Genomic DNA, 15035 nt, shown 5'->3' on the forward strand with positions numbered 1-15035 from the left:
TTCCTTGGAGCTCCCCAAGGCCGCTTTTGGTGATGCACAGTGGGAAAGGGGATTTTACTTTATAAAAACCTTAAATTTCTGGGGAAGTCTTAATTTATTTTTGGCTTTTTTATTTTAAATTAGGCTGATACAATTTTTAAACTTTAAATTCTTAACATTCAATCGCGGTAGGCCTTTATTTTCTGAACTTTTAATAGTTTTTTAAAATTCCAAAGCCTTATATTCATGAAACTAAAATATTTCTAAATTTTAAATATTCTTTTAGCTTCTCCCAACCATGCCAATCGTTCCGGTACAAAAATTCAACTCGCTGAGAACCAATCCTCTTCAGGGATTTGAGTATCTATTGGTTCCCTTGCATTATAGTTTGGATGTGACCACAACCATGATTGCAGCGATTGGTAATCTCTTCTACCGCTTGGTCTCTCCACTCTTTATAAGACCCCTTCAAACATAAGGTAAATTAATTTAAACTTATTAAACCTCGAGTAAAAATTATTATTTTTTAGGCAACTTAAATAACTCTTTATTTTTTCCTAGACTTTGTTGAAAATAAAACCACCGTCCATCGAGGAAGCCTTAGTAAGTAGAGGTTAAAGAAGCCAGACCTGGACACCAAAAGGAATTCGATGCCGGGAACGACGGACACGACATCCAGCGAGGCAGCAGATGAAGAAGATGTTAACCCGAGCGGGTTAGACAAGGGACCATGACCAGGACCAGTCTGGGAGCTATGGCTTAAGCATGGGAATCGAAGGACGGTAAGGGGGCAGCATCAAGCAGCAGCAGCATAAACAAAACGACCATCAGAGCTGGAGGAACGGAAGAACAAAGCACTGGAAAAAAATAAAAAGGCTTGTATTTATTTGCTTTATTTTAATAAACTAAATTGTAAGTTGTATTTAATATTTAAAATGAAATCTTAAACGTTTTTGGAGCTTCCTTTTTTTAAGGAATTTTTAAGTATTCGTAGCGATAATTCCCAATTTAAATTCCCAATTTAAACTTTCCTAAATACCTTGGAAAGTTCCAAAAAATATTCCCTGGAAAATAGGGACTTGTGTATCTTTTCCAGTGCATCGACCCTGGGAGCAGATTCGATGCAACAATATAAAAATAAGAAGATATAAAAAAAAAAGGAACGACGATATGTATGTGTTTGTGTGTGAGCGATTCTCCCGGCTGTCTCTTGCCTGAAATTCTCCGCAGCCTCTTCCTCTTCTTCTTCTTCGCGGCTGGTTGTGTGGGAAAATTCAGGCCGTGGGAATTACATGTGAAATTTCGATGGTGTCCGGGATCAGGCGAGCAGCATTTCCAGGCAGGCCTTCCAGAAGCAGCAGCAGCAAAAGCAGCCATCCAACCCACCCCTTCCATTGCCATGTCATTCCAAGCCGAGCGACAATTCTAAGCAAGAGCGAGAGGGCAGCACACACAGTGTTGTGTTGCATCCGGGAGCGAAGGGCAAAAGGGCCTTGGATACAGACCTTGAGTGGGAGTGGGACGACTGCTTTGTGCCTTTTGGCCCTTTTTATGTTGCTCCCCCGTGTATGTTTGTGCAACATTTTGCGGCCTCTGCACAGATTTTAACGGAACAATTCCAATCAGGCGAACAGAAAGCTAAAAATAACGATACATACTGCAGCATGTTGCATGTGGCAGCGAGTTGGAGCCAGAGGAGCAGTGGAGCATTGGAGCATTGGAGCAGTGTTGCCTTCTCCCTCCAAAACAGCGATTATCTCCAACGGCGCGCGGAGGGACTCCGATTTTTCAGCTAACAAAGGGCGCCAAGGGCCCCGAGGCCATTATTAGGGTAGAAGGTTTCGTTTCGATTAGAAATTGCAGCAGGCACCCAGCAAAGTGCAGCAGGTAAATACCATAAACATTGGGCCAACATTGAGGTTTCCGTTCTCCCATTCCCGATTCCCCATTCCCGTCATGACCATTCCCCATTCCTTGGGCCCATCATTCCCATTCCCATTCCACGAGCCCTCAATGGCGGAAAAAATTAGCTTATCAACAATGAGGCAGGAAATACCCTAACTTTTAATTTGAAATCTTTGTGGGGAGTCATTAACTAGGGTATGATATTTATATTTTTATAAATTATATAATTAAATAATAATAAAATTTATATAATAAATGCAAACTGAATGCATAAAGCAGCAAGCTTTAACTTGCAGGAAAGAGTATAACGAGCATTATGTTGCCCTTTCTGCTGAGCCAGGAAAAAAAGCGGCGGCAACAAGAGAACTTCTTTATTTTTAGCCATCAGCCAGCCGTTGGGACAAGAAAAGAGGAGGAGGAGTATGGGGGAAGGGGAGCCTTCTTGCAAACAAGAATAAAAATGGCAAAAAAAAAAGAAGAGGAAGGGTAAAAGAAGACTGGCCACAGGCAAAGGAGGAGTAAGGGTAATTGCTGTCTTTTAAAGGGAAATAAACATAACAAGTAAGGCTTACTTTTAAGCCCAAACAGATAAAACTTAAAAATAAATTATTTTAAAACTAAATTCTCTCTGAGAAATAAATTCCTTTAAAAGGCAGCTATTTTAATGAGAGATTTTTTAGTTTTTTGACAGCTCGAAAACTAAATTTTAAACCTTTTCTAAGAATATAATTTTTATAACAGTTATTATTAATTTTAAATTAATATTAAATTTATATTTCTAACAAATACAAAATTGAAACTACTTTTCAAATTCAAAACCCCGCGCTGCTTTGCCACAATCGATAACTCGATAATAAATCCCATTCTGGCGATTGGCCATCTTCTATCGTTCTTCTTCTTGCTCGCCCCCCAGCTGGCTCCCACTTCCTCGCTCTCTCGTTTATTTTTCCTTCTTTCGGTTTTGTTGTTGTTTGGTTTTGGTTTTTCCCGTTTTTATTAAATGATTTGTTAATGAAAATATGGATCAGCTTTACCTGGAGATTGAAATCAGCACACAGAACGCGGTTACAACCATTTACACGAGCGTGTCTTCGTTTCTGGCCTTGTATACACACCGCTACATCAGCCCCAAAAATGTGCAGGTTAATTTTGTTAATTCGAAAATCGAGGGCGGTCGAATAGCTTTACGCAGCTCCCAGCTGAGAAAGGAGCTAACGGAGCAGCACATAACCTGCCGGGAGGCAGCCACTCTCCCAGCGATTAGGGATCTAAAGTTGCCCATCTACGAGAAGGATGGAAATACCTACATAGCGGGTACCTGTGCCGTTTGCAGGTGAGTTTAACCAAGAATTTAGATGAATATCAATGAAATCTTAACCTTTACCCACTCCACAGAGAGCTTATAGCCCGGCAACCCAATGAGGAACTCAAGAAACTCCTGGGCTTCAAGGGCAGCTGCCTTTTGGCGCCCTCCGAGGCCTCCATTTGGACTAGATTCTGTGAGCTGGATGTGGTGGAGGTGGTCAGTGGCTTGCACAATGGTGAGATCTTGGAGTCGGTGCCACCCGAGGTTGTGAGATTCGAACAGCACATGAACGAACCTGTGCGGATGCACAACATCTACAAGCAGGCCAGGGAGCAGGCCAATCAAACGGAGAATGGCGACAAAGTCAAGAAGCGAGATCGCGTGGAGATCAAGTGTACCACGCCCAAGGAGCAGCTGCTCATAGAGCATCGATTTGCCGAAGGCATTAGCTTCACCATAGCCGATCTCATCCTGTATCCCCTGCTGAAGATTGTCTTCCAGCATTGCGGCCAGATGCTGCCGCATTTTCCACTCACCAGCACCTGGTTTAGCGAGGTGAGTCTTGGGATTATCCCACCAGAAGAAACACTTATGAATTGTCTTGCCTTTCAGATTGATTCCTTTGATGATAGCTGCGCCAGGATCCTGGATGAGCTCTATGTGCCTCATATAGTAAAGACGCCGCCTGGGGACCTGGGGATACCCGACTGCGAGGCCACCAGTCTGTACAAAGCGGACCCCAAGCGCTACAAGCCCAGGAATCGCATCTACACCAGTCAGTCGGAGGTGGAGGCGGCTCTGGGAAAGCTCTCCCCTTTACAGCTACACTTCAGCTCGGATTCCGAGGAGAACTATGGCCAGCAGATCATCGACTGGGAGCAGATAGAGCCCACTCATGCCAAGAGCTCTGCCCTGCCAAAGGAGCGACTGGAACGCAAGCGCCAGCAGCTGGAGAATATGGCCAATGCGGTTGTCTCCTTAGCTCAATCCGGTGACCGGATTGTGGACTTTTGCAGCGGCACTGGCCACCTGGCCATTTTGCTGGCCCTCAAGCTGCCCCAGTGCACGGTGATTGTGATGGAGAACAAGGCGTTCTCGCTCAGTCAGGCCCAGAAGCGAGCCCTGGAGCTGGGTCTGAGCAACTGCGTCTTCTACCAATGCAATATAGACTACTTTGTGGGTGACTTTGACATTGGAGCCTCGCTGCATGCCTGCGGCACGGCCACCGACATTGTCCTGCAGCAGTGTCGTCGCGTTAAGGCGCACTTTGCCTGCTGTCCCTGCTGTTATGGCTCCCTGCAGCCCATGCCGCACATCTCTTACCCTCTGAGCAAGGCTTTTCGTGGGGTTTTGGACTCGAAGGACTACCTGTACATTGCCCATGCGGCGGATCAGGCCCATGAGATGGGCACCACCAACTGCAAGCCGGAGACCACGTTGCAGGGCTTGCGCTGCATGTCCGTGGTGGACACGGATCGCCAGCTGCAGGCTGAGGAGGCGGGCTACCAGGTGATATTCACGCGCCTGAAGCCGGAGCAGTGCACGCCAAAGAATCATCTGCTAGTCGGACGTTTTGTCAAAACAGAACTGAACTGAAAACTGCCACAAAAATGGGGAAATAAATGAACTTTTTTTGTACTTTTTTGAAAGAGATGAAGCTTCTAGATAACGGGATAAAGGGTGCTCCTTAAAATACAAAGAAGAACATGATTACAGGATTCATCTTTTACAAACACCGTTAGGCTGCTTTTTGTTTTATTGTGTGGAGTTTCCAGAGCAGAATATAAAATAATATTTTACCAAATTCACTAAGTTAGAGCGGCGCTTAGATTAAAATATCAGGATGGAATGGCCGCCGCCTCGCAGAGCCAAAACCAAGTGGAGGACAGAGCCGCCCTGCACCTTGTAATCCGCCGCAGTCTTGTCATCGTTCCTGCAGAGATTATAACCACATTAAAGATCGGGAATAACCCCTAATTTAAGGCTGAAAACTCACATTTGCTTGCCGGAGAAAATCAGACGCTGTTGCTGCGGCGGAATGCCCTCCTTCTCCTCCACGCGCTCCTTGATGCGATCCACCTTGTCCGTGGGCTCGATATCGATCTCGATCTCCTTGCCAGTCAGGGTCTGCAGGGAATAGAGGTAAATAAATGTAGATATATGCAAATTATATATAATTCATGGAAAATATGTAAAATCCAGGAAGTAATCTCCACTCTAATTTGTTGTTGTTCGCCGTGACGCATTGCCTCCCGGAGGCTGCGGTCTTTGTTTGCTTGGCCAGATTCTTGGCTATCGCTCACCTTCACTTTGATCAGCATGGCGCGAGTGTGTGTGTGTTGATTATTGCAATAAATTAAATACAATTATTTATAATAATCGAAATTTGCGAAAATTCCACAGCTTTCGGCTTTTTTCAGTGTGGCCAGCTGAAAATTTGGCTTTCTATCTAAAAAATCTCAAAAAACACTGAACATTTTCAGCGCTGCCAGACTTTTTAATAGATTCATCGATAAAATGGAAGTAATACATGTTTTTTCCAACACTGTAATCGGTAATCGGCGGTAATTTTAAACTAATTTTGATTTGAATGAGTTTAGAAATTATCTAATAGGAAAAATAGTGAATAAAAAAGATTATAATTTATAAGAAAGTCTAAATTAAAATACACTTTATTTTTTATTATTATTTTTATATATTTTGTAACTAAATTTACCTTCAACAAGTCCCTTAATCAAACCAAAAACTCACATTTTCTTTGTCTTTTCTTTATTTAAAGTACAACTAAAACCTTAAAAACTATTTACATTTATTTACAAGACTAATTTGGAAATGCATTTTGTTCTCTTTCGCAGATTTACTGAGATCGCCAGCTGATCTCGCCCCCTAAGACAGCTTGTTCACCTTGTTCCAGTTGCGGATGGCCTCGCCAATGTGCCGGATATCTCTCGCATAGGTTCTACAGCATCCTCCAATGACCTTGGCTCCCAGCCCCGCCCACTCTGGGACATAGTTGGCCAAAGGAACACAGTGCTCCCTTCCCTGCCAGCCGTTGACCACGTCGTAGACCTCTCCGCTGTTGGGATAAACCACCAGAGGAATCTGCTCATCCGCTCCGCGCTCTCCATTGAGGCTTTTGAACAAGGGAGTCACGAATTTCGGGTGGACACAGTTTACTCCAATGGCCAGGCACTTGTCCTGGGCATTTCTCTCCGCCAGCAGATCCCAAATGGCATTGGCTGCCTCCGCAAAGGTTTCGCCATGAGCCAAGGTGCTCTCATCCTTGCACTGGAAGGCAACCCAGAACTTGACATCGGGATAATCATCGCAGAGCATCTCCACCAAGGCCTCGGCCTCCATTAGGCAGGGAATGGTTTCAATGGCCAGAGCATCCACTCCAGCCTCCAGGCAAGCCTCAATACGCACGCGATGCCAGTCGGTGATCTCCTTGGCGGGCACATAGTCAGCATAGCTGCCGGTATACTCGGAGCCATCGTGCAGATGGGCGCCATAGGGTCCAATGGAGGCGATAATCAGGGGATAACCTGTGGGTAAATAATTAATATATTTATTATCAATTTAAGGTTATAACAAATAATCCCCAACACTTGCTGAAGGATTGAATGAAGAGGATCCTCCCATTAGGAGAAGGTCCCTATACCCACCCTCCGGCACCGCCAGCTGTGCCTGATAACACTCCGTCAGATAACGCTCCTTGGCTATATGAGCCAGCCGGACCGTGTTCCTTATCAGCTCGATGCTCTGCTCCTCATCCAGTTCCAGATACTCCATGTAACCCTCGACACTGGACTGATAGGTGTTTGTCAGTATGATGTCGGCTCCATCTGGGGGAACCTTTAGTTAGTTTGTTGCTAATTGCTTTTATTTCGGCACTCCACTTACTCTGCAGGAAATCCAGGTGAGTGCTGATGATGGCTGCCGGATCGGTGGCATTGAAACGGGCACTCCACAGCGGATCCCCATCCACGGAGTTGCCCACATGGACGGTCATTTGGGTGCCAAAGCCACCGTCCTTAACCAGCACGCGCGTCAGTCCCATGATTACAAGGTTGATTACTGCAAGAGGGGCGGAATATTAATTACTATATATGTATTTCCTAGTTACATCTGCGTCAGTGGCTGATAGATAATTAATGTTTATTTATGCCGGACAGGCCTTTGTTAGACATCTGGCAGATCTGCAACAATGTTGCCTTGAGTACTCTATAATCTATATAGCTGTGGAGTTGTTTACTAATTGGTTCATCTAAACTTATCGCTTATTTTCTAGTTCAACGAACTTTAGGGTAGAGCAAGTCAAGTGCGATTGCTACTAGCAACGTGGGGTTTTATCTGTAAAAGTTAGTACAGGGAAAATAACAAGAATTTCTTTAAGTGAAGATTGTAAATTAAACTTTAAAATGTCTTAAATATGATCAAAACATATGAAAAATAACCATTAAAATTTTTTATTGTTTTTGGTTCTTTTTAAATGTTATTTTTATTTTATTTAGTGAAGCAGTCATTTCCGACCCTATAAACCATATATATTCTTGATCAGCATTAACAGGCGCTTCTTTCTAGCCATGTCCGGAAGAAATTTAATTTTGAGCCATTTTTGCAAAAAAATGTAAGGGGTTACATCATGATTTTTTTCAAAATTTGACCAAAAATTTGATTTTTTTTAATTTCAAATTTTGTATGCAGATTTTTTAATCTTTGAAAATATAGCACAGAACTGTTTTCCGAATTGAAATTAATGAATTTTTGACTAAGTTATGATATTTTTAAGCTTTAGATTTAACAAAAATTACCATATAAAATGTAATATTTTATAATTAAGTTCGAAATAATTTTCACTCAAAACTGTGGATTCTGTGGCCCATCTGATAAGACACCTTTTATTGTATCATTAATATTGACCTATATTTTATAAAAATAAATATTTCTCTTATAAAACACATAGATTGTTCACCATTTTAAAGAGCTTTACAACTCGGTAGGTATATTATTTATTTTCTAACACCTCCTGCATATAGATAACTGCCTCTCAGAGCGTATAAAATAGCATCTGGTCAGACACGAGTAATAATCACACACTTTTTTATGTTATATGTCCCGGCACTCACCTTGGCAGCTTTATTTATAGATCTTGTAAATCGCTAAATTCAATAACAACTTTATTATCAATGTTGTTGTTTTCCCTGCCAGAGAACGCACACTTTGTGGATATGATCTGTCGTCTGTGTCGCCGTCGAGCGTTTAAGTGTTTTACAGCGGCGACGAGGGGCTTTTATACCTTCTCGCCCAGCGCTCAGCTGTGGCTTATCGCCGCGAAAAAAATTAATAAATAAAATTTATAACAAAACAAAAACACAGGCTAGCTTCGGTGCGCCGAAGTTTATATACCCTTGTAATATTTACTATTGTGCTAAAAATAAATGAAATAAAATTTAAAAAAATTGTTTTAATGGGTTGGGATGGTAGGACGCGAGATATTGCAAATTGCAATACCCAATATTGCAATATAGTTGGATGGCCATCTCTAATGCAATTCTCTCCCAATATTGCAATATAGCTAGATGAGCATCTCTGTGGATTAGTGAGATGCCTTTTTATCCCAATAGTGCATCATAGCTAAATGAGCATCACTGGTCGTTAGTGAGATGCCTTTTTCCCCCAATAGTGCATCATAGCTAAATAAGCATCACTGGTCGTTAGTGAGATGCCTTTTTCCCCCAATAGTGCATCATAGCTAAATGAGCATCACTGGCGTTAAGTGAGATGCCCTTTTGTGCCAATAATGGATCATAGCTAAATGAGCATCACTGGCAGTTAGTGAGATGCCTTTTTCCCCCAATAGTGCATCATAGCTAAATGAGCATCACTGGTCGTTAGTGAGATGCCTTTTTGTTCCAATAGTACATCATAGCTAAATGAGCATCACTGGTCGTTAGTGAGATGCCTTTTTCCCCCAATAGTGCATCATAGCTAAATGAGCATCACTGGTCGTTAGTGAGATGCCTTTTTGTCCCAATAGTGCATCATAGCTAAATGAGCATCACTGGCGTTAAGTGAGATGCCCTTTTGTGCCAATAATGGATCATAGCTAAATGAGCATCACTGGTCGTTAGTGAGATGCCTTTTTGTCCCAATAGTGCATCATAGCTAAATGAGCATCACTGTCTGTTAGTGAGATGTTTTTTCCCCCAATAGTGCATCATAGCTAGATGAGCATCACTGGCAGTTAGTGAGATGCCTTTTTCCCCCAATAGTGCATCATAGCTAGATGAGCATCACTGGCCGTTAGTGAGGTGCTATTTTGTCCCAATAATGCATCATAGCTAAATGAGCATCACTGACATTTAGCGAGATTTCATTGCCTCCCAGTATTGCAATATAGCTAGATGAGCATCACTGGTGTAAGTGAGCATCACTGATGCCTGTCATCGATCGGCCAACAATTTGTCCATGTCACCTAATTGCAACAACAACCCCTTTACAACAACATCTCCCCAGCAACCCATCCAATTTTACGAAAATTTCCATGCAAATTACCCGTTTCCCAAATCAGGGTAACAGGAGAACATAAACCAGCAGCAAGCAACTGAAAACTGGTATAAACTGTTATAAAAACTTTGGGCCAGAAATAATAATTGGTATAAACTTTTATATTTATTTTTATGCATTTATACATATTTCCTGCCAACAGCAGCGACTTGATGGCAACAACAACCCTTTAACAACAACATCCCTACAGCAGCCCATCAAAATTTCCTAAAATTTCCATGCAAATTACCCGTTTCCCAAATCAGGGTAACAGGAGAACAGAAAGCAGCAGCAAGCAACTGGAAACTGGTATAAACTGTTATAAAAACTTTGGGCCACGCAAATCGTGCCAGTGTGACCATATTGTTAATTTTGTCTGCTAAACGCGCCTGGGCACACTGAAAAATGAACGTTAAATTCAAATTTAAGTTTGGACGTTAATTTTCAAATTTGACGGTTGAGTTTCCCACTTTGATTTACCGATTAAATGAAAATGCATTTTGGTAAATTTATTTATTATTATTATTTATTTTACAACAAAATAGTTCTTTAAAATATTTAAAAATTAAGAAAACAAAATACAAAATCATCCTTAACATATATTTAAATGTATATTTTATAATAAGCTCTCCCAATCCTCTGCTTAGCTGCCAGTTTCCACTGGAAAATGCTTTCCTCTATTTCCGTGTGTCTCCCATTCTGCGTTGCAAACTTCTGCCTAAAGTTATAATATCCTGGAAGAGTATAACAAAGCAGAAAACGGCAAAAGGCAAACGCAAACATGAAAGTGCCCCCACCCAGTGATATTTCCATGGGGCGATAAGGGCCGCCGGGTGCACAGCTGCCAGACGGTGGCCAGCCAGCCAGATTGGACTCGTCCGCTGCGTCCGTTCTGTCCGTCCGGGTGTTGACAGCGACTCCTCGCCACTCACAAGGCTGATGAAATCGTCACAGTGCGTTCGGATTTGGGTTCATGTTTGGGGTTTCTAGCTATGCACTTAGGGAAATTTGGTTAAATAATTAGTTCTTAATTTTAATTTTTTTAATTTTGATTTTAAATTATATGCATTTTAGATATTTTGAATTTTTAAATAATAAAATTAACTTTTAAAAGATTTAGTTATTTATTTTTATTTATAATTAATCTTTTATTTTATTCCTGAAATTTTTTCTGTGTAAAACTCAGCCTCAGCATAGAAACCATGGCTGAATCTGCGCGTCGATAACCTCTGGGAATCCGATTCCGAGTCCAAACTGGACCAGTCCGAGGGGTACTTGCTTGGTTTGTTGACTCTGAGACTGTGCCATGGCTATGCCCCTTGGACACGAGCAGCTAGACATATTTGGCGGAAAGGTTCCAGCATAACAAGGAGATAATGGTCAGTGCCTGTGATTTGAATATGTTTTTCTTAAAAACTCACCTTTGTTTATATATATATTTTTTAGTTTTTGTGTGCTGTGTATAAACAACATGTTTTTCAATATATATATATTTTATTTATTTATTTTTAGAGTATCAAAAAGGTAAACATTTAAAAGTGTTTCACATTTAAAAGGTTTTGTTTGCTTTTTGAAATAGATTTAACAGCTTGTTAAAGTTTTTATTGTAGTAAAAAATGTGTTGTTTTCACCTTTATTATTTAGTACATTTTATAATATTTAAATGTTAATTATTTAGTTATGTTTTTTCTATAAAGTAGCAAAGTTGTTTTTTTTTTTTGGGATTTTATAAAGTTTATAAAGTAATTATAAAGGCAAAATCAAAAAGGGATTTTTTTTCCATAACAATTATAACTATAATTGTAATTTATAATCTAAAAACTAATTTTTAACACTTAAATTAAATGTATAAATTTGTTTCAGTGATATGTTGAACCTTTTCTGTTAGCTACTTAAGTAATAGTGTTTATTTTTATGAAATATTAAATTGGCAATAACTCAAATTTTGACTTTAAATTATTATATATATTTTTTAAGAAATTCATTCTTGTAAATTTATCAATACCAACACTTGTAATAGTATTTATTTTATGAAATAAATGAATTTTAAGATTTATTAAATTGGCAATAACTCAAATCTCGACTTGAAATTTAACAAATAATTATTTTAACAAATACTTTCTTTTAAATTTATAAATTCCAACACTTTTCAGGTCAAAAATACACTGATAAAGTACAAAAGATGAATCAAAGATTGCAGTGATTACCTTTCCTCTTCAAATTGAGCTAGGCTAGGCACAAAAGCTGTCACCGGGTGACCGCCAAAGCTGCTCCTCTTTCTTCTCCTCTCGCAGCTGGGACTGCCTCTGGCTTGGCGTTGTTGTCTCGCACCCAACTGCTCCCGCTGATTAGGCACCCCATCGCATCTAAGTACACTTGACATACGAAAAAGTATGTATTTAGCAAAAACTATATAGGTCTAGGTCTAGTTCTAGTCACACGGCACGGCTTTCGCACTTAAACACAACAAACAGCAGCGACGGCTATCAGTGGTTGACCGACCGATTACGGGTCTAGTTTGTAGCTATCGACGCACTTGCGGATCTCCAGCACGTCCGCCGGATAGACCCGGCAACAGCCGCCGACGATGCGAACGCCCAGGTTCAGCCATTCGGGTACAAACTTGGCCACCTGCTCACCGGTGCCCGTCCACTCGCCCAGCTGGGCATCGTAGATCTCGCCGCGATTGCTGTAGACCACCAAAGGAGGACGATCATTCTGGCCAGTGGCCTTAATGAAGGATGTCAGCAGCGGGGTAACAAACTGTGGATTCACACAGTTTACGCCGATGCCCAGGAACCGATCCTCGGCCTTCCGGCTCTTGACCAAATGCCAGATGGAGAGGGCTGCTGTGGCAAAGGATTCACCACTGGCCAGGTGAGATTTGTCCTGGAAATTGAATGAAGAGGGATTAAACAGTTTAAATTAAAAAATTAACTTCTAACAATTAAGAATCTCTAAAAATTAATACAAATCTCAAGGGCACACTCACCTTACACTGAAAGGACACCCAAAAAGTGGTCTTCTCACTGAGCTCTGTCACAAATTCCGTCACTGCCTCGGCCTCCAGTTGGCAAGGCAACGTCTCCAAAGCCAAACCATAAACGCCAGCCGAAAGACACGACAAAATCCTGGTTTTGTGCCACTCCTTTAGCTCTTCCTTGGTCACTCGATCGGCATAGTTACCCGAATACTCGGAGCCATCGTGCAGGCAGGCGCCATAGGGTCCAATGGAACCCAAAACCAAGGGGAATATTGCTGATCCCTCTCCTCCCGTCTCTCTAAGGTATTGCTGCTTGGCCTCGTTGGCCAGGGCCACACTGGTCTGCATCATCTGGATGCCCTCGGTCTCTGTGAGTCCCAGGTACTTGGTGAATCCCTCCACGCTGGACTGATAGGTGTTGGTCAGTATGATGTCGGCGCCGCTGCGCAGGAAATCCAGATGCGTGCGGACCACAGCCACCGGGTTGGTGGCATCGAAGCGAGAGCCCCACAGCGGATCGCCGTCCACCTCCTCGGTGACATTTTTGGCCAGTTGGGAAGAGAAGCCGCCGCACTTGACTAGGATCTGTTTGTCAGACCATTCGTTAGGCACCATTTTGTGGGTTCCCAAAAAAGTAGATGTTGTTGCCTTCGAGTGTTTCCACGTAATGGGTTTCGTTTTGGATTTTGTGAGATAGTCGTATCTGTCGGATACGTGAGATTGTGACTTTGTCTAGTTCTCTTTCCCTTGGACTTGAAATTTTGTATTTTTCAGCTTTTTCCGCTTATCTTTCAGTGAATTTTTCACAACGCAAAAGCTTACCTCAAACTCACTCAGCCACTCGCTGCTCGCTCAGCTGTTCTTTTGTTTACAAATGCTGGCAGGGGTACAGTGGAAACTTGATAAGGTGAACTTGGAAAATTTTAATAAATTGGAAAAGCAGCTCTTTACTTATTTAGCTTATCAGTTTTACTGGGAAAATATTAGTTAGATTTGATTTTGAGTTTTTTTGCAAGGCCTGATTTGTTAATTTGAAATCTTCAGAGTCAAGTTAAATAATGAAATTATATTCTTAATGAATAAATACATTTAAAAATTAATAACTGTATTTGTTACCTTCAAGAAAATTAACTAAAACTGATATTTACAAAGTTTAAATATATATAAATACAAATGTATAATAAAAACATTACTAAATTTCAGAAAAATAAATCAACAATTTGATATATATATATGTATTTTTAGGACACAATAAAAAACCCCAGGGATTTGTAAACAAAATACTAAAATATTAAACATATTTATATAGAATAAAATAAAATAAATATTAAATAAATATCCCTGTTTTCGAGAACCCACTGTATTTGTAAATATGCAATGGTAATAGTGTGACAAATGTACTAAAATAGCAACAATCGGTGAAAGAGAAAAGAAAAACGAGGGGAAAATATAAGGTACTGATGAACCACAACAATGGGCATATATTATAATTCATTTATTTAAGCAACAGATGTCGTAAATGATTTTAAAAAACAAGAAACGAGGTTTATATACCCTTGCAAATTGCAAATAATTTATTTAAAAGGGTATACAAATATAATAAGTACGTTAAAAAATAGTTCTGAATGATATTACACACAAATACCCACAAATTTTTTCATAATTTTATATGATAATTTTTGAGAAAATTAAACCTTAAAAATATCATAACTAAGCCAAAAATGCATTAATTTTAATTCGGAAAGCAGTTTTAAGTTAGTTTTTTTAATGTTTATAAATCTGCATCCAAAATTTTAGAAAATCAAATTTTTGGTCAAATTTTGAAAAAAATCATGATGTAACCCCTTTAATTTTTTTGCAAAAATGGCTCAAAATTCAATTTCTTCCGAACAAAGCTAGAAAGAAGCGCCTGTTAATGCTGATCAAGAATATATATGGTTTATAGGGTCGGAAATGACTGCTTCACTAAATAAAAATAAAAATAACCTTCAAGAAGACCCAAAAATATTTAATTTCTTTAAGTCGATATAACCATAATTTTATATTATAATTTTTAAAAACTCGACTGTTGAAGCTGCTTAAGAATATATATGATTTTTAGGGTCAGAAATGCATTCATTACTGCGCTGGCAGCTTTTGACTGCAATTATAATAGCCTGTAAAAAATATAGCAAATGACACAATGCACTCATGGAAAGTCGTGGGTAAAAACATAGGCATAGTCATGGGAAAAATAGAAATATAAAAATATATACTAAAGTAAGCAAATATTTTTCAAGTAAACGAAGTAAACATATCACGAATCAGATAAAT

At 40.2% G+C, this 15035-nt stretch overlaps 5 protein-coding genes across 8 annotated transcripts; 2 read left to right on the forward strand and 3 right to left on the reverse strand.

The window, feature by feature from the left end:
• The first annotated feature begins 191 nt into the window (after positions 1-191).
• Positions 192-901, forward strand: LOC108079662 (uncharacterized). The gene is made up of 2 exons (XM_041775954.2): positions 192-458; positions 541-901. Exon 1 carries the CDS (start codon positions 278-280, stop codon positions 455-457), a length of 180 nt encoding a protein of 59 aa, XP_041631888.1. The 5' UTR covers positions 192-277; the 3' UTR covers position 458; positions 541-901.
• Positions 902-2781: 1880 nt separating this feature from the next.
• On the forward strand, positions 2782-4843 carry LOC108079660 (glutathione S-transferase C-terminal domain-containing protein homolog). Its single transcript, XM_017174057.3, has 3 exons — positions 2782-3217; positions 3280-3745; positions 3803-4843. Exons 1-3 carry the CDS (start codon positions 2904-2906, stop codon positions 4784-4786), a joined length of 1764 nt encoding a protein of 587 aa, XP_017029546.1. The 5' UTR covers positions 2782-2903; the 3' UTR covers positions 4787-4843.
• Positions 4844-4908: 65 nt separating this feature from the next.
• On the reverse strand, positions 4909-5643 carry Nedd8 (Nedd8 ubiquitin like modifier). The gene is made up of 3 exons (XM_017174058.2): positions 5494-5643; positions 5187-5317; positions 4909-5123 (listed from the first exon to the last, which is right to left on the reverse strand). The coding sequence occupies exons 1-3, from the start codon at positions 5509-5511 to the stop codon at positions 5021-5023; spliced, it is 252 nt and encodes an 83-aa protein (XP_017029547.1). The 5' UTR covers positions 5512-5643; the 3' UTR covers positions 4909-5020.
• A 355-nt stretch (positions 5644-5998) lies between these two features.
• LOC108079550 (homocysteine S-methyltransferase) lies at positions 5999-8444 on the reverse strand. 2 transcript variants are annotated; one of them, XM_070287332.1, is made up of 4 exons: positions 7492-7506; positions 7094-7267; positions 6856-7035; positions 5999-6735 (listed from the first exon to the last, which is right to left on the reverse strand). In XM_070287332.1, the coding sequence occupies exons 2-4, from the start codon at positions 7248-7250 to the stop codon at positions 6077-6079; spliced, it is 996 nt and encodes a 331-aa protein (XP_070143433.1). In that variant the 5' UTR covers positions 7251-7267; positions 7492-7506; the 3' UTR covers positions 5999-6076. The 2 variants fall into 2 exon arrangements, with proteins under 2 accessions (XP_070143433.1, XP_017029376.1); XM_017173887.2 differs by lacking the exon at positions 7492-7506 and adding an exon at positions 8320-8444 and having other exon boundaries at positions 6000-6735.
• A 3677-nt stretch (positions 8445-12121) lies between these two features.
• Positions 12122-13747, reverse strand: Bhmt (Betaine-homocysteine S-methyltransferase). 3 transcript variants are annotated; one of them, XM_017174081.3, is made up of 3 exons: positions 13545-13747; positions 12732-13425; positions 12122-12628 (listed from the first exon to the last, which is right to left on the reverse strand). In XM_017174081.3, the coding sequence occupies exons 2-3, from the start codon at positions 13335-13337 to the stop codon at positions 12245-12247; spliced, it is 990 nt and encodes a 329-aa protein (XP_017029570.1). In that variant the 5' UTR covers positions 13338-13425; positions 13545-13747; the 3' UTR covers positions 12122-12244. The 3 variants fall into 3 exon arrangements, with proteins under 3 accessions (XP_017029570.1, XP_017029569.1, XP_017029568.1); XM_017174080.3 differs by having other exon boundaries at positions 12732-13474; XM_017174079.3 differs by having other exon boundaries at positions 12732-13747.
• Between the last annotated feature and the right edge of the window lie 1288 nt (positions 13748-15035).

Source organism: Drosophila kikkawai, chromosome 2L, assembly GCF_030179895.1.
Source record: "Drosophila kikkawai strain 14028-0561.14 chromosome 2L, DkikHiC1v2, whole genome shotgun sequence".
In the NCBI taxonomy this organism is placed as follows: domain Eukaryota; kingdom Metazoa; phylum Arthropoda; class Insecta; order Diptera; family Drosophilidae; genus Drosophila; species Drosophila kikkawai.